Here is a 22,988-nt window from a genome sequence, read left to right on the forward strand (position 1 = left end):
TAACACACACACACACACACACACACACACACACACACACACACACACACACACACTACTGGACCGCACGACTGGGGTAACACTCTCACTCTCACTCACACACAATCTCACTTTGTCTCACTCACTCACTCACTCACTCACTAATGTGTCCAGTGTCCATCCGGTTCAGTGCTGTCTGAAGGCTGCAGTGGGCAGGCGGTTCAGTGCTGTCTGAAGGCTGCAGTGGGCAGGCGGTTCAGTGCTGTCTGAAGGCTGCAGTGGGCAGGCGGTTCAGTGCTGTCTGAAGGCTGCAATGGGCAGGCGGTTCAGTGCTGTCTGAAGGCTGCAGTGGGCAGGCGGTTCAGTGCTGTCTGAAGGCTGCAGTGGGCAGGCGGTTCAGTGCTGTCTGGCCCTACAGCCTGTTGGGTGTTCCTGTGTCTCCAGACTCAGGGAGAGAAGGTGAGCAAGCTCAGCCTGGTGGACCTCGCCGGCAGCGAACGAGCCGCCAAGACCGGGGCGGCAGGCGAGAGGCTGAAGGAGGGCAGCAACATCAACAGGTAGGCCTCGGCCAATCAGCTGTCGGGGACCTCAGGTCAGCCAATCAGAGGTCTCGTTGATCTAAGGTCAGCCAGTCAGAGGTGTGGTTGATCCAAGGCCAGCCAATCAGAGGTCTAGTTGATCTTAGCTCAGCCAATCAGAGGTCTAGTTGATCCAAGGTCAGCCAATCAGAGGTCTAGTTGATCCAAGGTCAGCCAATCAGAAGTCTAGTTGATATCGGGTCAGCCAATCAGAGCTCTCTGTGACCCCTGACCCCAGGTCCCTGAGCACGCTGGGTCTGGTGATCTCAGCGCTGGCCGAGCAGGGAGCCGGAAAGAACAAGAACAAGTTCGTCCCCTACAGAGACTCTGTCCTCACCTGGCTGCTCAAGGTACCGCCCCTTTACCTGTCTCTCCTTTACCTGTCTCACCTCTACCTGTCTCTCCTTTACCTGTATCTCCTTTACCTTTCTCTCCTTTACCTGTATCCCCGATACCTGTCCGTCTGTCCTCACCTGGCTGCTCAAGGTACCGCCCCTTTACCTGTCTCTCCTTTACCTGTCTCCCCGATACCTGTCTCTCCTTCATCTGTATCCCCTTTACCTTCCTCTCCTTTACCTGTATCCCCGATACCTGTCCGTCTGTCCTCACCTGGCTGCTCAAGGTACCGCCCCTTCACCTGTCTCTCCTTTACCTGTCTCACCTCTACCTGTCTCTCCTTTACCTGTATCCCCTTTACCTTTCTCTCCTTTACCTGTATCCCCGATACCTGTCCGTCTGTCCTCACCTTTACCTGTCTCACCTCCACCTGTCTTACCTCCACCTGTCCTCACCTGGTTGGTCAAGGTACCGCCCCTTTACCTGTCTCCCCTTAACCTGTCTGTCTGTCCTCACCTGGCTGCTCAAAGTCCCCCCCCTTTTTCTGTCTCTACTTAACCTGTCTCAACTCCACCTGTCTCACCTCCACCTGTCTAGCCTCCCCCTGTCTCAGATGCCTCACCTTTACCTGTCCTCACCTGTCTCAACTCCACCTGTCTCCCCTCCACCTGTCTGACCTGTCTCCCCTCCACCTGTCTGACCTGTCTCCCCTCCACCTGTCTGACCTGTACCTGTGGTGGCTCTCTGAGTCCAGGCCGAGTCGTGTGCCGTGTGAGCCGATCTTTCCGCCCGGGTCTAACCTTGAGTCTGCTCCTCAGGACAGTCTGGGCGGCAACAGCCGGACGGCGATGGTTGCCACGGTGAGCCCGGCGGCAGACAACTACGAGGAGACGCTGTCGACGCTGCGCTACGCCGACCGCGCCAAGAGCATCGTGAACCACGCCGTGGTCAACGAGGACCCCAACGCCCGCATCATCAGGGAGCTCCGGGAGGAGGTGGAGAAGCTCCGCGACCAGCTGACCCAGGCTGAGGTCAGGACCCAGGGGGGGGAGAGGGGTCACGAGCCGGGAGTTAAACCACGTGATAGAGTGCCGAAGTTTTACAGTTTATTCATGGGTTCCAGTCCCTGATTTAAATGATGATGTCATGCTGTTCTAGTCCGTGGTTTTGAACGGTGATCTCATGGTATCTAGTCTCTGATTTAAACATTGATGTAATGAGTTTTAGCCCCTGATATAAACCGTGATGTCATGGGTTCTCTTCCCTGATTTAAACGTTATGTCATGGGTTCCAGTCCCTGATTTAAACTTTATGTCATGATTTTAAACGTGATGTCATGGGTTCTCGTCCCTGATTTAAACGTGACGTCATGGGTTCCAGTCCCTGATTTAAACGTGACATCATGGGTTCCAGTCCCTGATTTAAACGTGACGTCATGGGTTCCAGTCCCTGATTTAAACGTGACGTCATGGGTTCCAGTCCCTGATTTAAACGTGACGTCATGGGTTCCAGTCCCTGATTTAAACGTGACGTCATGGGTTCCAGTCCCTGATTTAAACGTGACGTCATGGGTTCCAGTCCCTGATTTAAACGTGACGTCATGGGTTCCAGTCCCTGATTTAAACGTGACGTCATGGGTTCCAGTCTCTGATTTAAACGTGACGTCATGGGTTCCAGTCCCTGATTTAAACGTGACGTCATGGGTTCCAGTCCCTGATTTAAACGTGACGTCATGGGTTCCAGTCCCTGATTTAAACGTGACGTCATGGGTTCCAGTCCCTGATTTAAACGTGACGTCATGGGTTCCAGTCCCTGATTTAAACGTGACGTCATGGGTTCCAGTCCCTGATTTAAACGTGACGTCATGGGTTCCAGTCCCTGATTTAAACGTGACGTCATGGGTTCCAGTCCCTGATTTAAACGTGACGTCATGGGTTCCAGTCCCTGATTTAAACGTGACGTCATGGGTTCCAGTCCGTGATTTAAACGTGACGTCATGGGTTCCAGTCCCTGATTTAAACGTGACGTCATGGGTTCCAGTCCCTGATTTAAACGTGACGTCATGGGTTCCAGTCCCTGATTTAAACGTGACGTCATGGGTTCCAGTCCCTGATTTAAACGTGACGTCATGGGTTCCAGTCCCTGATTTAAACGTGATGTCATGGGTTCCAGTCCCTGAAGGCTCCGGAGCTGAAGGACCGTCTGGAGGAGTCTGAGAAGCTGATCCAGGAGATGACCGTCACCTGGGAGGACAAGCTGACCAAGACTGAGGCCGTCGCACTGGTAACACACACACACACACACACACACACACACACACACACACACACACACACACACACACACACACACACACACACACACACACACATCTGTTATGTAGTGTGTGGGGTCCCCCTTGTGACTGCGCCCCCCGGTGGCTGTGTGGCGCCCCCCGGTGGCTGTGTGGCGCCCCCCGGTGGCTGTGTGGCGCCCCCCGGTGGCTGTGTGGCGCCCCCCGGTGGCTGAGCTCAGCGTCTGTGTCCTCAGGAGCGCCAGAGGCAGCTGGAGAGCCTGGGCATTTCGCTGCAGTCCTCCGGGATCCGCGTGGTGGAGGACCGCTGCTTCCTGGTCAACCTCAACGCTGACCCCGCCCTCAACGAGCTGCTGGTCTACTACCTCAAGGTACGCCCTCAGACCCCGCCCCCAACCAGCTGGTCTACCTCAAGGTACGCCCTCAGACCCCGCCCCCAACCAGCTGGTCTACCTCAAGGTACGCCCTCAGACCCCGCCCCCAACCAGCTGGTCTACCTCAAGGTACGCCCTCAGACCCCGCCCCCAACCAGCTGGTCTACCTCAAGGTACGCCCTCAGACCCCGCCCCCAACCAGCTGGTCTACCTCAAGGTACGCCCTCAGACCCCGCCCCCAACCAGCTGGTCTACCTCAAGGTACGCCCTCAGACCCCGCCCCCAACCAGCTGGTCTACCTCAAGGTACGCCCTCAGACCCCGCCCCCAACCAGCTGGTCTACCTCAAGGTACGCCCTCAGACCCCGCCCCCAACCAGCTGGTCTACCTCACGGTACACCCGTAGACACGCCCATGTTCACGAGGAAGCAGGTAGGGGTAAGGGGGCGTCGACCTACAGGTGGTGTTGAACCCAGAACCTCTGGGCTGGGGGTTCAGCCTCACCCCTGGATTCTAGTGTTGGGGTCCCCCTGTACTTAAAGATACGCCCCTCTCTGAGCATCTCTCTCTGTCCCCCGTCTCCCCCCCTGTCCCGTCTCCCCCGTCTCCCCTGTCTCCCCTCCGTCTCACCCTGTCTCACCCTGTCTCCCCCCGTCTCCCCCCCCGTCCCTTCTCCCCTGTCTCCCCTCCGTCTCACTGTCTCCCCTGTCTCCCCTCCGTCTTACCCCGTCTCCCCCGTCTCCCCGTCTCCCCCCCGTCTCCCCTGTCCCCCCCGTCTCCCCTGTCTCCCCCCTGTCTCCCCTCCATCTCCCCCGTCTCCCCTGTCTCCCCTGTCTCCCCCCGTCTCCCCTGTCTCCCCCCTGTCTCCCCTGTCTCCCCCCCGTCCCTTCTCCCCTGTCTCCCCTGTCTCCCCTGTCTCCCCCCGTCTCCCCCGTCTCCCCTGTCTCCCCTGTCTCCCCCTGTCTCCCCCCGTCTCCCCCCCGTCCCTTCTCCCCTGTCTCCCCCCCGTCTCCCCCCTCTCCCCCGTCCAGGAGCACACCCGGGTGGGCTCGGCGGACTCCCAGGACATCCAGCTGTGTGGGATGGCCATCCAGGCGGCGCACTGCGTCATCGACATCACCGCCCAGAGCGGGGTGGTGCTGACCCCCCACCGCAACGCACGGTACCCCCCCAGACTGACCCCTGACCCCTCACCCCTGACCCCTGACCCCTCACCCCTGACCTCTTCCTGTTTCCTTGCTCCGACAGGACGTGTGTTAACGGAGCGGTCCTCTCCGCCCCCCTCCAGCTTCACCATGGCGACCGCATCCTCTGGGGCAACAACCACTTCTTCAGGTGGGGTTCAGGGGTCAATCTATGACATCACACCCCCGGGTTGAACCGGGGGTCCCGGGGGGTCCCGGACTCTGACTGGGAGCCACGGGGAGCAGCAGATGTTACGGTCGGGTTCGGCCTTGCTGTCGACTCCTCCGTAACCAGGGTTACCGTAGTGGCAGGTCGGCATGATGCTGATATGCTGTTCCCTCAGCTGGATGCCGTCCCTTACCTGGTCTCTCCCTCTCTGTCTGTCTGTCTGTCTGTCTGTCTGTCTGTCTGGCTCTCAGGATCAACCTGCCCAGGAACCTGTCCCAGGTGGGGGCTGAGGGGGAGGAAGAGGGCGTGGCCAACATGAAGGCGGGCCTGAGCTCTGATAGGCCGGAGGGGGCGAGCGAGGGAGTGGGCGACATGAGCTTCGGATACGAGTTCGCCCAGACGGAGGTCCTGATGAACACCATGGGACAGGACGGTGAGAGAGAGAGAGAGAGAGAGACACATTTAAAGACAGCGAGAAAGACAGTTAACATATGAGAGAAGCAGTTACCATTTATGAGAGAGAGAGAGAGACAGTTAACATATATGAGGGAGAGAGACAGTTAACATATATGAGACAGTTAACATATATGAGAGAGAGACAGTTAACATATATGAGAGAGAGACAGTTAACATATATGAAAGAGAGACAGTTAAAATATATGAGGGAGAAAGAGACAGTTAACATATATGAAAGAGAGAGACAGTTAACATATATGAGGGAGAGAGAGACAGTTAACATATGAGGGAGAGAGACAGTTAACATAAATGAGAGAGACAGTTAACATATGAGAGACTGAGAGAGCGAGAGAGAGGGGGGTTCTGATTGGCTGCGGTGACCTCCCTGGCCCCTCCCCCAGACCCGATCCACGCGGCGCTGCAGACGCTGGGCCGTCAGTACGAGGAGGAGAAGAGGAGCGCCCTGGAGCGGCAGCGCCTCCTCTACGAGCAGGAGCTGGAGCACCTCCGCAAGCACCTCCCCCCGGAGAGGAGCGGCGCCCTGCTGGAGCCCGGCCCCGCCCCCTCCTGCACCCCCCTCGCCCGCATGCGGCGCTGGAGCGAGGACAGGTGAGGGGCGGGGCTTAGGGATCACCTCAGGACCAATCACACTGCGGCGCGATAGGGAGCGCCTGGTTCACCACCGGGCTGTCCGTCATTCACCTGGGTGGCCACGCCCACAGGATTTAGAGCTGGTACTGACTGTGTGTGTGTGTGTGTGTGTGTTTACCCCTGCCCTTGTGTGTGTGTGTGTGTGTGTGTGTGTGTGTGTGTTTACCCCTGCCCTTGTGTGTGTGTGTGTGTGTGTGTTTACCCCTGGCTGTGTGTATGTGTGTGTGTGTGTGTCTGTTTGCCCGTGTATGTGTATGTGTGTGTGTGTGTGTTTACCCCTGCCCGTGTGTTTGTGTTTGTGTGTGTGTTGACCCCTGCCCTTGTGTGTGTGTGTGTGTGTGTTTACCCCTGCCCTTGTGTGTGTGTGTGTGTGTGTTTACCCCTGGCTGTCTGTATGTGTGTGTGTGTGTGTCTGTTTGCCCGTGTATGTGTATGTGTGTGTGTGTGTGTGTTTACCCCTGCCCGTGTGTGTGTGTTGACCCCTGCCCTTGTGTTTGTGTGTGTGTGTATGTGTGTGTGTGTGTGGGGGGTCCAATACGTGTGTGTGTGTGTGTGTGTGTGTGTGTGTGCGTGTGTGTGTGCATGCGTGTGTCTGTCTGTCTGTCTGTCTGTCTGTCTGTCTGTCTGTCTGTCTGTCTGTCTGTCTGTCTGCGTGCGTCTCCAGGGAGGCCATGATGAGTCGGGGTTTGCTGCGGCTGCGGCAGCAGATCGTTCGGACCCAGCTGCTGGTGCAGGAGGCCGGCTTCCTGTCCGAGGAGCTCGGCAAGAAGACCGAGTACCTGGTCACGCTGCAGATCCCCGCCGCCAACCTGGACGCCAACCGCAAGGTACCGGGGGTCAGGGGTCAAGGGTCATCCTCAAGGTTCCGCCCCCAGAGGGGTCAGGGGTCATCCTCAAGGTACCGCCCCGAAGGGGTCAGGGGTCAGACGCAAGGTACCGCCCCCACAGGGGTCAGGGGTCAACCGCAAGGTTCCGCCACCAGAGGGGTCAGGGGTCAGACGCAAGGTACCGCCCCGAAGGGGTCAGGGGTCAGACGCAAGGTACCGCCCCCACAGGGGTCAGGGGTCAGCTGCCCCACGCTGTCGGGGTTCAGGTCCGTGATGTCATCGGTTGAACCCTAGCTCACACCTGTGCAGCACGCAGACAGAGGCAGAGGCTGTCGCCGTGGTTACGTTCCCCTCTCCTCTTAGGGCCCCACGTTGTCAGGGCAACGGCCGGCCTGTCTGTAACACCCGGGGGGGGGGGGGCAGATATCAGCGCTCAATGTTTGAGAGTACCTAACAAACTCCACCACCCCCCCCCCCCCCCACAGAGAGACGTGGTGCTGTCGGAGCCGGCGGTGCAGGTACGCAGGAAGGGGCGGGGCAAGCTGATCTGGTCCCTGGAGAAGATGGAGAACAGGCTGCTGGACATGAAGGACCTGTACCAGGAGTGGAAGGACTGTCAGGAGGATACCAGCGTGAGCACCGTCGCCTAGCAACCGCAGGGACACACCCCCTTACACCTTGTGTGTGTGTGTGTGTGTGTGTGTGTGTGTGTGTGTGTGTGTGTGTGTGACGGGTCAGTGTTGTTACTTCCTGTGTGTGTGTGTGTTTGTGTGAGAGAGACGGGTCAGTGTTGTCACTTCCTGTGTGTGTGTGTGTCTGTGTGACGGTTCAGTGACGTCACTTCCTGTGTGTGTGTACGTGACGGGTCTGTGTTGTCACTTCGTGTGTGTGTGTGACAGGTCAGTGCTGTCACCTCCTGTGTGTGTGTGTGTGTGTGTGTGTGTGTGTGAGACGGCTCAGTGACGTCACTTCCTGTGTGCCCCAGGTGACGCGGTCGTACTTCCGGCGGGCGGACCCGTTCTTCGACGAGCAGGAGAACCACAGCCTGGTGGGCGTGGCCAACGTCTTCCTGTCCTGCCTGTTCCACGACGTGCGGCTGCAGTACGCAGTACCCATCATCAACCAGAAGGGGGAGGTGTGTGGGCCGGGGATTTAGGGCTGTAGTCCTGTGGTTGCCATGACAACGGCCTGGACCAATAGGAGCAGGGTTTCTCCCTGGCAGAGTTGATTCAGAGTTGTTCTGGGTGCTTAGTCCAGGGTCTAGAGAGACCGACTCATACCAACCAGATACTGGTTCCAATGTACTTCTTGTTTTAACTCTGTGTGTGTGTTTGTGTGTGTGCGTGCGCTTGTGTGTGCGTGTGTGTGTTGAATGTTGAATGCACCATTGAATGTTGTACGTCCTGGCACTTCTACATTGCACTTATTCAAGGTACTTAATTGTGTAGCATCTACAGTAGCTGCTATCGTTGCTTTACACGGGGAATGGGTTAGCCTAGCGATTGTAATACTTGCACTTGATTCTATGAACGTCTTTACTGTACCGACAGCGATATATTGTTTCACTTCTTATGACAAATGTACTTATTGTAACAAATGCACTTATTGTAAGTCGCTTTGGATAAAAGCGTCTGCTAAATGCCCTAAATGTAAATGTAATGTAAATGTGTGTGTGTAGGTGTCGGGCCGGTTACACGTGGAGGTGTGTCGTGGCTCTGAAGACCCCCCCGACCCCCCCCAGACGGACTCCGACGCCCCAGAGCGCACCCTCACCTGCGAGGTGAGAGGGGGCGACTGGGTGGTGCATCAATAACGTGTTTTAATGACATTTTTATTATGGTAATGATGTTATTATTTATCACGAGGAACGTGCAGTAATAGTATCCCACTTCCTCCAATGTAAGTACCTGACTTCCTGTGAGACAGGAAGTGGGAAGGTCCTCCCGCTGACCTCTGACTAGGGCTGGAAGAGTTGACCTAAAAATGAAATCTCAGATTTTTTCAAACCAAACCCGATTTTCGATTTTAATCACTTCTTTTTTTCCGATATCAATGACAAATGTATATATTTTTTAAGTTTGGATTTCATTTGAAGATTCACAATGATCAACTAAAGCAAAATTTGGCTGCCACAGACTTTAGGCAAACTCTACACGCTCACGTGCCGCCATGTTGACATTTTACTCAGGATTTCTTTTAAATCAATTTTCATTTAAATAAAAACGACTATTGACCATTAAATTTAAATTACCGTATTTCCCGCACTATAACGTGCACCGGATTATAAGGCGCACCTTCAATGAATGACCTATTTTAGAACTTTTTTCATAAATAGGGCGCACCGGATTATAAGGCGCATAGCATAGAAGATACTGCAGTCAAGCGTTTGACTGGGGATGCGTTATGCATCCACTAGATGGAGCTGTGCTAATTGTATAGCTCGTCACGCGCAACGCAACTGTGAGGACGAGTTGCTGCATTTAGCAGATATAAAACTGGAACCTTTCTGACAAAAAAGTAAAACACAATTACGCTTACAACCAGTATGGATCAACCAATTAACCAATTGATCCATATATAAGGCGCTCCGGATTATAAGGCGCACTGTCGTTTTTTGAGAAAATTACCGGCTTTTAAGTGCGCCTTATAGTGCGGAAAATACGGTAAGATAAAAAATCGATTAAACGCCCAGCTCTACCTCTGACCCCCCCTGTTGACCTCTGACCCCTCCCTCTGACCCCCCCCAGGTGAGGATCCTGCAGGCCACCGGGCTGCCCCGCCACCTGTCCAACTTCGTGTTCTGCCAGTACCGCTTCTGGGGCCAGGAGCAGCCCCTGTACATCACCCCCGAGCTGGAGCTGCAGGGGACCCCCGGGGCCAAGGACCCCCACTGCACCGTGGTGTTCGACAGCACCGAGGTGGGTCATGGGGGGTCAGGGGTCAGGGGCCAAGGACCCCCACTGCACCGTGGGGGTCAGGGGTCAGGGGTCAGGGTTAGGGGTCAGGGGTCAGGCTGGGGTTAGGGGTCAGGGGTCAGGGGCCGGGGTAAGGGTTTGGTTTGGGGTCAGGGTCAGGGTTAGGGTGTCGTGGTGGGGTCTGTGTGTGGGTAACTCCATCCTGATGTGTGTTACTCCTTCCTCTGTGTCTAACTCCGCCCTGTGTGCGTGTGCTCAGAGGCTGACGGTGAGCGTGACGGAGGAGCTAGTGGAGTTCCTGGCGGACGGGGCGGTGGCCATCGAGGTGTACGGCCACAAGCTGCTGCACCACCGCAGGAACCTGGCCCTCTGGGACCTGGAGGTCATCCAGGCCAAGACCCGCTCGCTCAGAGAGAGGTCTGTCTGCCCGTCTGTCTGTCTGCCCGTCTGTCTGTCTGCTCCTCTGTCTGTCTGTCTGTCTGTCTGTCTGTCTGTCTGTCTTTCTGTCTGTCTGTCCTCTACAGTCAAGTAAAGTAAGTGTGTGTGTGTGTGTGTGTGTGTGTGCTCTATGTGTGTGTGCATGCTCTATGTGAGTGTGTGTGTGTGTGTGTGTGTGTGTGTGTGTGTGCTCTGTGTGTTTGTGTGCTCTATGTGTGTGCGTGTCCAGGTGGATGGAGGTGACCCGTCGCCTCCAGCTCTGGGTCCAGGTGATGGAGCTCAGCGAGGCGGGGGTCTTCAGCCCGGTGGAGGTGCTCCCTGCCCGGGACGTGGCCACAGGGGGGGTCTACCAGCTGCAGCAGGTGGGGGCAAGGCCTGGGGGGGGGGTTGTGTATGTATATGTGTGTGTGCGATAATGTGTGCGTCTGTGTAGATAATGTGTCAGTGTCTATGTGTATAATATGTGTGTGTGTGTGTGTGGTCAGGTTCAGTCTCGCCGTGTGTGTATATAATGTGTATATATAATGTGTGTGTGTGAGTGTGTATATATATAATGTGTGTGTGTATAATGTGTGTATAATGTGTGTGTGTTTAGGGTCAGTCCCGCCGGGTGTGTGTGGAGGTGCGGGGGGTCCCTGACTCCGGGACCATGCCCCTCATCGCCGCCTCCATCCACTCCATCGCCATCGGAGACGTCCAGGTCCGCAAGACACGCCCCCCCAGAGGCAACCAATCACAATGGGTGAGGACACCGAACACCCAGGTTTCAATAGCTCCCGTTTGATAGGCTGTGTTCTAATTGGCTGTGGTTTATTAGGCTGTGGTTTGATTGGCTGTGATTTGTTTGGCTGTGGTTTGATTGGCTGTGGTTTGATTGGCTGTGGTTTGATTGGCTGTGATCTGATTGGCTGTGGTTGTGTGTTTCAGGATGAAGAGGAGGAGATGGACAGCTACCAGGTGAGAAGATGAGATGATTATGTTTACCTACTGACAACAGTTGCTATGGTAACCTAATGGAGAGATTACACGTGTGTTTGTGTGTGTGTGTGCGTGTGTGTGTGTGAGCAGGAGATAGATCTGGAGAGGATGCGAGAGCAGTGGCTGGCGACGGTTACTAAGCGACAGGAGTATCTGGACCAGCACCTCCAGAAGGTGGTCTCCAAACCAGGTGATTATAGGATGTCACTGTGTCACCACGCTGCGTTCTGATTGGAGGAACTGCTTGATTTGTTTGGGGAAACAACATGAACTCTGCAAACCAATGAGACGCAAAATAATGACTTATGATGGGAATATTATATTTCCTTTTCATGTTGCGAAGATATTTTTGTCTGAAGCAGAACATGTGGGTGTCTGCACTCTGTGCGCTCTGTGTGTGTGTGTGTGCGCTGTGTGTGTGCGCTGTGTGTGTGTGTTTGCGCTGTGTGTGTGTGTGTGCGCTCTCTGTGCTCTGTGTGTGTTCTCTGTGTGTGTGTGTCTGTGTGTGTGTGCGCGCTGTGTGTGTGTGTGTGTTTGTGTGCACTCTGTGTGTGTGTGTGTGTGCGCTGTTTGTGTGTGTGTGTGTGTGTGTGTGTGTGCGCTGTGTGTGTGTGTTTGTGTGTGCGCTCTGTGTGTGTGTGTGCGCTCTGTGTGTGTGTGTGTGTGTGCGCTGTGTGTGTGTGTGTGTGCGCTCTGTGTGTGTGCTGTGTGTGTGTGTGTGTGTGTGCGCGCTCTGTGTGTGTGTGTGTGTGCGCGCTCTGTGTGTGTGTGTGTGTGTGCGCTCTGTGTGTGTGTGTGTGTGTGTGTGTGTGTGTGTAGATAAGTGTGAGGAGGACGTGGAGCGCGAGGCCCAGCTCCTGGAGGGCCGCCTCACGCTGACGGAGGAGAGGAACGCCGTGCTGGTCCCCGCCGAGGGCAGCGGCATCCCGGGGGCGCCCGCCCAGAGGTGACCCCTGACCGCTAACCCCTGACCTCTAACCCCTGACCTCTAACAGTCTCCTGGACCTCTAACCGAGTCACCTTGACCCCTGACCTCTAACAGTCACCCTAACCGCTGAACCCTGACCCCTGACCCCTGACCCTGACCCCTGACCCCTGACCCCTGACCCCTGACCCTGACCCCTGACCCTCTTGTGTTCCAGGGTTCCGGTCCCAGGGATGGAGACCCACGTCCCGGTCCTCTTCCTGGACCTCAGTGGTACGCCCCCCCCCACGTCCCTCTGTCCGTCTGTCTCTCTAGCCGTCTGTCTCTCTAGCTCTCTGTCGGTCCGTCATAGCTGTCTGTCTGTCTCTATAGCTGTCTTTCTGTCTGTCCCCTTTCTGTCTCTCTGGCTGTCTGTCCTCCTGTTGTCTGCCATGTGTCTTTCTTTCATAGCTGTCTGTCTGTCTCTCTAGCTGTCTGTCCCCTGTCTGTCTCTATAGCTGTCTGTCCTCCTGTTGTCTGCCATCTGTCTTTCTTTCACAGCTGTCTGTCTGTCCCTCTAGCTTTCTGTCCCCTGTCTGTCTCTATAGCTGTTTGTCTGTCCCCTGTCTGTCTCTCTAGCTGTCTGTCTGTCCCCGTTCTGTCTCTCTAGCTGTCTGTCTGTCCCCTGTCTGTCTCTCTAGCTGTCTGTCTGTCCCCATTCTTTCTCTGTAGCTGTCTGTCTGTCTGTCTCTGTAGCTGTCTGTCCTCCCTAACGTCCTGTCTCCCCTCCCTCAGCGGATGACTTCCAGGACAGCCTGTCCCCCAGCCTGGCGGGGGGACAGGACGCACTGCTCTCCGGGGAGGACGAGGACGCCTTCTTCGACCTCCACATCGTCAGGCACCATGACGACCAGGTCAGCTGGCCCCGCCCACCTGGCCCCGCCCACCTGGGAGGGGGAGGGCTCAGCTGGGGAGGGAGGGGCTTAGTCAGATCACGTTTTATAGTCTACTGATTAGTTAAATAGTTTGTTAGGTAGTCGATAACTTAGATAATGGGTTGGTTAGCTGGAAAGATAGTGGATTAGTAAGATAGTTGTTTGTTTAGTTGGTTAGATAGTGGGTTGGTGAGATGGTTAGATAGTCGATAGGTTAGATAGTGGGTTGGTTAGTTGGTTAGATAGTTGATAGGTTAGATAGTGGGTTGGTTAGATAGTGGGTTGGTTAGTTGGTTAGATAGTTGATAGGTTAGATAGTGGGTTGGTTAGATAGTGGGTTGGTTAGTTGGTTAGATAGTTGATAGGTTAGATAGTGGGTTGGTTAGTTGGTTAGATAGTTGATAGGTTAAATAGTGGGTTGGTTAGAAAGTGGGTTGGTTAGATAGTTGATAGGTTAGACAGTGAGTTGGTTAGACAGTGCGTTGGTTAGTTATCAGTCAGTGTTTGATGAGTTTGTTCATCACCAGAGGGACTAATGAAGTAATAAAGTCAGTGTCTATCTGAGGTCATCCCATAACGCTCCTCCCCCGCCGGTCTCCTAGGCGACGGCGGAGGCGTCCTGGGACTCGACGGTCCACGACTGCGCGGCGCTGAGCCGGGCAGGGCCCCCGGACCAGAGGGTGTACCTCACCCTGAGGGCCGTGGTGCAGCTCAGCCACCCGGCGCGCATGCAGCTGGTGCTCCGCAAACGGCTGTGTGTGGCCGTCAACGGCCGGCAGGTCGGCTCCACCCGCTCTACAGGCCCTGTGTGTCCTGTGTGCTCTGTGTGTTCTACACGTTCTGTATGTTCTGTATGCTCTGTGTGTTCTACACGTTCTGTATGCTCTGTGTGTTCTACACGTTCTATAGGTTCTGTATGCTCTGTATGTTCTACACGTGCTATAGGTTCTGTATGTTCTATACGTTCTATAGGTCCTGTGTGCTCTGTGTGTTCTACACGTTCTGTATGCTCTGTGTGTTCTACACGTTCTATAGGTTCTGTATGCTCTGTATGTTCTACACGTGCTATAGGTTCTGTATGTTCTATACGTTCTATAGGTCCTGTGTGCTCTGTATGTTCTACACGTTCTATAGGTTCTGTGTGCTCTGTATGTTCTACACGTTCTATAGGTTCGGTATGTTCTGTACTTTCTATACATTCTGTACGTTCTGTACTTTCTATATGTTCTGTGCGTTCTATACGTTCTCTGTTATGTACGTTCTATACGGTCTATGCATTCTTTACGTTCTATATGTTATGTATGTTCTATGTTTTCTATAGGTTTTGTACGTTCTATACGCTCTATACATTCTATATGATATATAGGTTATTTACGTTCTATACATTCTATATGTTTTATACATTCGATACGCTCTACATGTTCTATACATTCTATTTGTTCTCTACATTCCTCATGTTCTATACGTTCTACTTGTTCTCTACGTTCTATATGTTCTCTACGTTCCTCATGTTCTCTACGTTCCCCATGTTCTCTACGTTCTATATGTTCTCTACGTTCCTCATGTTCTATACGTTCCCCATGTTCTCTACGTTCTATATGTTCTCTACGTTCCTCATGTTCTATACGTTCCTCATGTTCTCTACGTTCCTCATGTTCTCTACGTTCTATACGTGATGTTCTCCAGGGTTTTGCCAAGAGCCTGCTGCGGAGGGTGTCCCAGCGCAGCTCCATCCCCGGCTGCGGCGTGACCTTTGAGGTCGTGTCCAACATCCCCGGGGTCAGTCCTCCTTTGCCATGGTTACCGATGACCTCTGACCTCTGGGCGTTTGGTGATCCTAAGTGAGGCCGTGTTGTGCCCTCCCTGCGCAGGAGATCCAGGGGCCGGAGGACAGGGAGATGCTAGCCCGGCTAGCTGCGAGCATGGACGACAGCCAATCAGAGGCCAGCGAGGTGGCCATCGAGAAATACCTGCGCAGCGTCCTGGCGGTCGAGAACATCCTCGCCTTGGACCGCCTTCGACAGGTACACACACACACGCACATACATACACAGCTGTACAAATACACACCTGTACACACAGTCAGAATACTCTTTCTACGTGTGTGTGTGTGTGTGTGTGTGTGTGTAGGAGGTAGCTGTAAAGGAACAGTTAGCCGTTAAAGGGTCTCCCAGACGCTATCTCAGCTCCCCTATCGTCAACCAGGTGAGTTAATTACACTAACCCGCCTCCATACCATTCACCAACTAACTCAGGAAAATGCTAACTAATGTCTAGCTAATGTCTATCTACTAATGCTAACCAATGCTAACTAACTATCCTGGCCAGCTGTCTGCTAGCTGTCTGGATCTCTATGGCTCCACTAACCGCCTCAACAACATCAAGGTGAGATCACCTCCACCTGCAGCCGGGTTCTGTTCTAGGGCTCCGACCCTCGTTACGCTCTAAAGGTGGAGAGATACAGTCTGTTAGAGGGAAAGGTGTAACGCTGAAGGTGTAACGCAGCTACAGGTGTAACGCAGCTACAGGTGTAACTTAGCCACAGGTGTAACGCTACAGGTGAAACGCAGCTACAGGGGTAATGCAGCTACAGGTGTAACGCAGCTACAGGTGTAACGCTACAGGTGTAACGCAGCTACAGGTGTAATTTAGCCACAGGTGTAACGCAGCTACAGGTGTAACGCAGCTACAGGTGTAACGCAGCTACAGGTGTAACGCAGCTACAGGTGTAACGCAGCTACAGGTGTAACGCTACAGGTGTAACGCAGCTACAGGTGTAACGCTACAGGTGTAACTTAGCTACAGGTGTAACACAGCTACAGGTGTAACTTAGCCACAGGTGTAACACTACAGGTGAAACGCAGCTACAGGGGTAACGCAGCTACAGGTGTAACTTAGCCACAGGTGTAACGCTACAGGTGAAACGCAGCTACAGGGGTAACGCAGCTACAGGTGTAACGCTACAGGTGTAACGCAGCTACAGGTGTAACGCTACAGGTGTAACGCAGCTACAGGTGTAACGTAGATACAGGGGTAACAATACAGGGGTAACGATACAGGTGTAACGTAGCTCCAGGTGTAGCTTTACCACAGCTGTAGTGTATCTCCAGCTGTAGCGTATCTCCAGCTGTAGCGTATCTCCAGCTGTAGCGTATCTCCAGGTGTAGCATAGCTCCAGGTGTAGCTCTACCACAGGTGTAGCGTAGCTCCAGGAGTAGCGTAGCTCCAGGAGTAGCGTAGCTCCAGGAGTAGCGTAGCTCCAGGTGTAGCTCTGCCACAGGTGAAGCCCCAGAGTGTTGTAACGGGTGGTGTTCCTCAGGGTTGGGAGAGCCACCAGGACCTCTTTTCTGCGTCTCCAAGCTCACGGCGGACTCTACCGAGCTCCGCCTCCCAGACCCTGCACCCAAACCCCACCCTCCTCCACCCAAATACAGGTCAGTACCCCCCAAACCCCACCCTCCTCCACCCAAATACAGGTCAGTACCCCCCAAACCCCACCCTCCTCCACCCAAATACCGGTCAGTACCCCCCAAACCCCACCCTCCTCCACCCAAATAAAGGTCACCCCCCCACCCTCAAACCTCTCACTCCATTTCCTCCTCCTCTCTCCTCTCTGCTCTCTAACTCCTACTCTCTGCTCCTACTCTCTAACTCCTCCTTTCTGCTCCTCCTCTCTGCTCCTCCTCTCTCCTCCTCTCTGCTCCTCCTCTCTGCTCCTCCTCTCTCCTCTCCGCTCCTCCTCTCTAACTCCTCCTCTCTGCTCCTCCTCTCTAACTCCTCCTCTCTGCTCCTCCTCTCTAATTCCTCCTCTCTGCTCCTCCTCTCTCCTCCTCCTCTCTCCTCCTCTCTGCTCCTCCTCTCTCCTCCTTCCCTCTCCTCCTCCTGTCCTCCAGGCAAGGCGGTTCCCAAGCTGCTCAACTTCCTGGTGCCTGATGATAGAGAGGAGATGCCAGCCAATCAGCAGGTAGCAAACCCTTCAAGCCCCGCCCACCAGAGTACATATCCTGTCCGAGTTCATATCCTGCTTTGTTTTAAGGGACACGACTATAATCCTGATGATAATGTTGTTAATTATGGATAATCAATAGTCATTCATAACGATAGATAGAGTGCTTTGGAAGAGAAATGAACAATGAATTAACGTGAGAAGCCTTTTATCAAGTCAAGATGGGACATTTCAGCCATTAGAAAGATAATACGATCCATACTATGATCATGTATCAGCATACAGCCTCTCTGTGAGGAGGCAGAAGGTAACCTGGTGTTGTGTGATGTTCTCCCAGGCGGTTCCCACCATCATGGTCCAGTCCGCCAGTGTGGACGAGGCCCTCGGCCAGACCCTCTCGGTAAGTGCCCCTCACAGCGAGCTAGCAGCTAGCGCCATGCTACCACCCCAGGGACCGCAGAGTCGCTCCCTAGCCTCCCCAAAAGACTGACGGGTTCACCTGGAACTGCATAGCTTCCCCTACTACCACCCCCCCACCCCACCCCTCTTACACAATTATTGTAAGCTGTACGTCCTTCCACTTAAAGATAGTACTTCATCGTGCATTGTGTGTAGCGCCTAACCCTAGCGGTCTTTGTTGTCTACGGGCAACTGGTTAACCTAGTGATTGTTAGGGCTTGGCACTTGGTTCTATGAACAACCTTCCTTTACCGACAGCGATATGTTGTTGTTTCTCCTTCTTCTGACCAATGTACTTATTGCCAGTCGCTTTGGGGAAAAGCGTCTGCTAAATGAATGTAAATGTAACCGGGTGATCGCTGTGATTCATGAGCTAACAGGAGAGTTGTGGCGATGTTCCGGTCCGTTTCTTTCTGCCGAGCGTGGTTCGTCTGTTTTTTCTGTCGATCCCCCGCGTCGACCCTAACGCTGGCGTTGTCATGGAAACAGGTTCCGACCCCGCACACCCTCCCACCGGAGGACCAATCGGAGGCTCCCTCCGTATCCAGGCCCCTCCCACCCCCCGTCGTCCCGGAGACGGAGGACTCCGCCCACAGCCCCTTCAGCCAATCTTCCAGCGGCTACATGTCCACCAGCATCTCCACGGCGACGCTGTCGGACGTCTACACGCTGAGCTGGGACCTCCCCCCGTTGCTAGACAACGAGGCCGAGCACCCGGAGGCCCCGCCCACCTCCTCCTCCCCCTCCAAAGCCTTCCTTCAGTCCCTCCGACCGCCCGACCAATCGGAGCCCGGCTCAGACGAACAGGAAGTGAGTGAGGCAACGGAGCCATTCGGTGGAGATCAGGTGACATCATCAGGTCTTCTGGAACCGCAGGTTCTGACAGAACCACCAGAGCAGGGGGTCAAGCAATCAGGACCCTCAGACCAGGAGGACAACCAATCAGGACCCTCAGACCAGGAGGACAACCAATCACGATCCTCAGACCAGGAGGACAACCAATCAGAAGCCTCAGACCAGGAGGACAACCAATCAGATCCCCCAGACCAGGAGGTCAACCAATCACAACCCTCAAAGCAGGGGGTCAACCAATCAGGATCCTCAGAGCAGGAGGACAACCAATCAGAACCCTCAGAGCAGGGGGACAACCAATCAGGATCCTCAGAGCAGGGGGACGACCAATCAGAACCCTCAGAGCAGGGAGACGACCAATCAGAAGCCCCGGTCCTAGAGAATAACCAATCAGAAGCGTCCTCAGCAGAACGATTGATGCAGGCAGAATCTGCCTCCTCTTCACCTCCCCCTGTAGACCTGGACCCAGAACCAGGTCTGGACCTGGTGGACCCGGGGGAGGGGCTTCAGGGACCACAGGACCCAACAATGACCCGGACCCCATCGGAACCAGACGAGCAGGAACCAGTAGAACCAGTAGAGAGTTACTCTGGTCCCATCCCCGTCCTGACCTTTACCCCGGCGCTGGACCAGGACCAGGACCAGGACCCTGTAGACCCTGAAGAACCAGCCCCGCCCTCCCAGACCCAGGACCCCTCCCCCCCAGACCCGGCCTGCTCCCCGGCTCCAGCCCAGGCCTCTGCCCCTGGTCCCCAGACCCAGAGCCCTGCCCCTGGTCCCCAGACCCCGAGCCCTGCCCCTGGTCCCCAGACCCAGAGCCCTGCCCCTGGTCCCCAGACCCCGAGCCCTGCCCCTGGTCCCCCACAGACCCCTGGTCCTGCTCCTGGTCCTGGTCCCCACACCCAGACCCCTGCTCCTGGTCCCATGGTGACCCAGACCCGTACCCCTGGTCCTGGTCCTGGTCCCCAGACCCAGAGCCCTGCCCCTGGTCTCCTCGTGGCCCAGACGGGGGCCCCTGTCCCGGGGCCCGGCGGGGCCACCAGCCCCTTTAAGATCCAGAAGGTCCAGAAGCTGAAGTCCTCCGACCTCAAGTCCTTCCAGCCGGTCCTCAAGGAGGAGAAGCTCAGCCCGGGGGCGGGGCTTACCCTCCCCGAGCCAATGGAGAGGCTGGAAATAATCTCAGACTCTGAGGACGCAGGCGGGACCAGAAGCGCCACGCCGGTCCCTGATTGGCTGAAGGAAGGGGAGTATGTGGCGGTGGGGACCAATAAGGCGGGGACGGTCCGCTACGTGGGCCCGACGGACTTCGCCGAGGGGGTCTGGATCGGGGTGGAGCTGGAGGTCCCTGCAGGTACCTCCCCGTTCTACTGCTCCACACAGCTACTGTAGAACGCCTACTGTAGAATGTCTACTCTAGAACGTCTACTGTAGAACGTCTACTGTAGAACCACTCCATTGTAGAGCGTCTACTGTAGAACGTCTACTGTAGAACGTCTACTGTAGAACCACTCTACTGTAGAACATCTACTGTAGAACCGCTCTACTGTAGAACCACTCTACTGTAGAACGTCTACTGTAGAACCACTCTACTGTAGAACGTCTACTCTAGAACCACTCTATTGTAGAACCACTCTACTGTAGAACGTCTACTGTAGAACGTCTATAAGAACATTGTAGAGCGTCTACTGTAGAACGTCTACTGTAGAACGTCTACTGTAGAACATCTCTACCTTTCCGATAAATGCTACTGTATTATTAATACTTGTATAAGGGGGCGGGGCCAGCCGCAGCAAAGGGGAAAACTGCATTATAAATACTACACTATAGATTATAAGTACTACAGTATACAATATAAGTACTACAGTATACATTATAAGTACTACATTATACATTATAAGTTCTGTGAATTTTACGTTCTCTGCAGGGAAGAACGACGGCTCCGTTGCCGGGCGGCGCTACTTCGTCTGTAACCACGGTTACGGCGTGCTGGTGCGGCCCGACCGGGTCACTCGGGTCAAACGGCGCCGCCCACAGCGCCGCGGCGCCAACCTATCGGGATCCAGCCCCAACCTGGCTGCTCTCACCGCATTGGCTAAAGGAGAAGGGGGCGGGGCCAGCCGCAGCAAAGGGGAAAACCGCAAGTCGTGGAACAACTGATCATGTGATCTCCTCCTCCTCCTCCTGCTGGAGAGGAGGAGCAGGAGAGGAGAGGACCTCCTCTTCTGTGCTCATCTTCTCATCTCTCTGCGCCGCTATATCTCCTCTCTACCTGACTCCTCCTCTATCTCCCTCTCTCCTCCTCTCTCTGACTCCTGCTCTCTTCTCTCCTCCTCTCTCCTCCTCTCTCCCTGCTCCTCCTCTCTCCCTGCTCCTCCTCCTCTGATGGACTCCTTAACCTGAGGAGAGACTAATTAAAAACTACAAACTGGGTCTCCCTACGAGGAGGAGGCGGAGGTGCGGTACTTCCTTCTGAGGAGACCAGCACATGAACTGGTCTAGACCGGTCTAGACCGGTCCCGTTCCAGACCGGTCTAGACCGGTCCCGTTCCAGACCAGTCTAGACCAAACTGTTTTAATAGTTTCAAACTCTGAAAGTATTTTCGCGGACCCTAAACGTTTTGAGGTGTTTAGAGCTGTACCGAGTTGAGGCGTTCTCTGTTATGTGCCTTCTAGACCTTCTAGAACCTTCTCGTGTTCTGAACCAGTCGACGGTTCGACCTCCAGACTTCCATTTTGCACCGTCTCTGTATAATTCGGTCACTTTTTAACAATGTCGAGTGAGGTTAATGTTTAAGTGCTTTCTACTGCTGTTCGAGCTGGATTTGAATGTTATTAAGTAATGAGATGAGGAACTTGGGTTAATGAACACAACGGGGCAATGTTCTGTGTTCAAGAGTTCAGTCTTATTTATTTTACTGTGGATTGTGAAGGAAATCAAAAGATTTTATAACAAATGGTGTTAAATAAACTTTATTCTACTCCTAAACAGAAATTATTCTTATGCAAGAATTTAAATGAATTGTTTTAAAACTCTTGTCATTTCCTAAGCCGTTTATATACATTTTTTTAAGTAATTAGAGGATCATAGGCATTGCCTTTAAAAAATACCCACACAATCATTTATATAGCTTTAATCTCTTTTACATTTTATATATTCATATATATATTTATATACTAAAATAAACACAAGTAAAAAAACAACAAAGAAACTGTACAAAAAAATGTAAATCTCCTACATTTTAATTACAGAACAGTCTACTGTCCAAAAAAGGCACTAAATTCTGAAATGGGCAACACAGTAATTTAGACAAACTGATATTAAAACAGCCGCTCAGCGCTAAAGGGATAAATAAAGGTGCTGTTCTTCCCACCGCCACTAGGGGGCTCCAGGGACAACATGGAGCGCCCTCGTCTTGTGTTTGACGTTGGCTGCAAGACAGTGGTATGGGTTTCATAGGGAGTCAAACAGCATCAGCCCAACTGACCTCGCCCCCCTCCAACCCAGATCCCACCCCGGTTCCTGAACCCATGTCCATCTGAACCAGCAGGTGATACCCTAGGTCCCCAGTTGGCTGCCTAGCAACACTGGATTCCTGCATCCCATATGTCTTCAGTCCAAACCTCAGGAGCCCGCCTTTAAATGCTACATGGGCCAATCAGTACGCTCCAATCTCATCCAAACATCTGACTGGAGCTCCATCAGGACTTCCAGTCTGGAGGGGGAGGGGCCAGAGGCTGTTTCCTGTCTTGAGGGGGAGGGGCCAGAGAATACTTCCTGTCTGGAGGGGGAGGGGCCGGAGGCTACTTCCTGTCTTGAGGGGGAGGGGCCAGGGGCTATTTCCTGGCAGCGTTTTGTTGAAGCATAACCAGTGACCCTTTTAGGTGCCGCGCCGCCTCACAGCCAACAGAACCAGTACCACTAGCACCAACAGCACCACCAGCACCACCAGCACCACCAGTACCAACGCAGGGGGCGAAAATAACAAGATGGACGCCACAGATCGTCAGGCCGTCTGCTAACACCAGCAAAAATAAAAAGTATAAATACACATTTCACCTTTTATCATTTCTATCTAGTGTTTAAAACTGACGAGCAACAACCCCCCCTCCCCCCTGGGCGGTCATGTGACTGGGCCGACGGGGGGGGGGGGGCGGGGTCTGCGGGGTGAAGCCGTCTCATTGTCCTGTCACTCACGCCGGGGGTCTGAACCCTCCGATCCGAGGCGTTCTGGCCGACCCGGGCAGGAGGAGCTTATCTCTGCTGGACGGCGGTCTCCAGAACCTTCCGACGGCTCCACACCCCCACTGATCATTGACTATTGATCCGTCATCGATACAAGCGCTAAGTGTTCCTGTGAAGCACCTGAAGAAGCCAGCAGAACCTCGGCGTTCAGTCGGCCGAGGCTCCTGGAGACAGAGCCGCTGGAGGGGGCCCAGCGACCAGTCTGGACCTCCACCGGGGCCTGGGTCAGACCTCTCCTCCTGGTCCTCCTCCCAACGCCAGGAGGGTGCCTGATCCAAACCCTCATGTCCTCTCCTTCAGCAGCAGGAGGAGGAGCAGGAGGAGGAGCAGAAGGACGAGGAGCAGGAGGAGGAGGCATGAGTCGGTTTCTGCAGGAGAAACCGCTGAATACGTCTGCTGCAGGTGCCAGGCCTCCCTCCATCACTAACCCCTCCATCACTAACCCTCCATCACTAACCCCTCCATCACTAAC

General features: G+C 54.3%; 1 protein-coding gene across 1 annotated transcript in view; it reads left to right on the forward strand.

Moving 5' to 3' along the window:
- Positions 1-22,969, forward strand: part of LOC307088140 (kinesin-like protein KIF13B) — a 31,264-nt gene extending 8,295 nt beyond the window's left edge. Inside the window, exons 11-42 of the mRNA XM_079753937.1 lie at positions 424-536; positions 796-907; positions 1,712-1,924; positions 3,066-3,176; positions 3,423-3,557; positions 4,591-4,721; positions 4,808-4,894; positions 5,164-5,345; positions 5,770-5,977; positions 6,684-6,846; positions 7,332-7,478; positions 7,832-7,981; positions 8,525-8,626; positions 9,594-9,764; positions 10,021-10,178; positions 10,429-10,561; positions 10,795-10,941; positions 11,127-11,156; positions 11,268-11,367; positions 11,997-12,123; positions 12,320-12,375; positions 12,877-12,995; positions 13,619-13,795; positions 14,703-14,795; positions 14,888-15,040; positions 15,147-15,221; positions 15,345-15,401; positions 16,336-16,450; positions 16,910-16,980; positions 17,300-17,362; positions 17,911-19,624; positions 20,198-22,969. Coding sequence (XP_079610063.1) covers positions 424-536; positions 796-907; positions 1,712-1,924; positions 3,066-3,176; positions 3,423-3,557; positions 4,591-4,721; positions 4,808-4,894; positions 5,164-5,345; positions 5,770-5,977; positions 6,684-6,846; positions 7,332-7,478; positions 7,832-7,981; positions 8,525-8,626; positions 9,594-9,764; positions 10,021-10,178; positions 10,429-10,561; positions 10,795-10,941; positions 11,127-11,156; positions 11,268-11,367; positions 11,997-12,123; positions 12,320-12,375; positions 12,877-12,995; positions 13,619-13,795; positions 14,703-14,795; positions 14,888-15,040; positions 15,147-15,221; positions 15,345-15,401; positions 16,336-16,450; positions 16,910-16,980; positions 17,300-17,362; positions 17,911-19,624; positions 20,198-20,430 — 5,646 coding nt within the window. The 3' untranslated portion in view covers positions 20,431-22,969. The remainder of the gene's footprint in view (positions 1-423; positions 537-795; positions 908-1,711; positions 1,925-3,065; positions 3,177-3,422; positions 3,558-4,590; positions 4,722-4,807; positions 4,895-5,163; positions 5,346-5,769; positions 5,978-6,683; positions 6,847-7,331; positions 7,479-7,831; positions 7,982-8,524; positions 8,627-9,593; positions 9,765-10,020; positions 10,179-10,428; positions 10,562-10,794; positions 10,942-11,126; positions 11,157-11,267; positions 11,368-11,996; positions 12,124-12,319; positions 12,376-12,876; positions 12,996-13,618; positions 13,796-14,702; positions 14,796-14,887; positions 15,041-15,146; positions 15,222-15,344; positions 15,402-16,335; positions 16,451-16,909; positions 16,981-17,299; positions 17,363-17,910; positions 19,625-20,197) is intronic.
- The last annotated feature ends 19 nt before the right edge of the window (positions 22,970-22,988 follow it).

Source organism: Pollachius pollachius (genome assembly GCF_949987615.1).
Source record: "Pollachius pollachius genome assembly, chromosome: 16".
In the NCBI taxonomy this organism is placed as follows: Eukaryota; Metazoa; Chordata; class Actinopteri; order Gadiformes; family Gadidae; genus Pollachius; species Pollachius pollachius.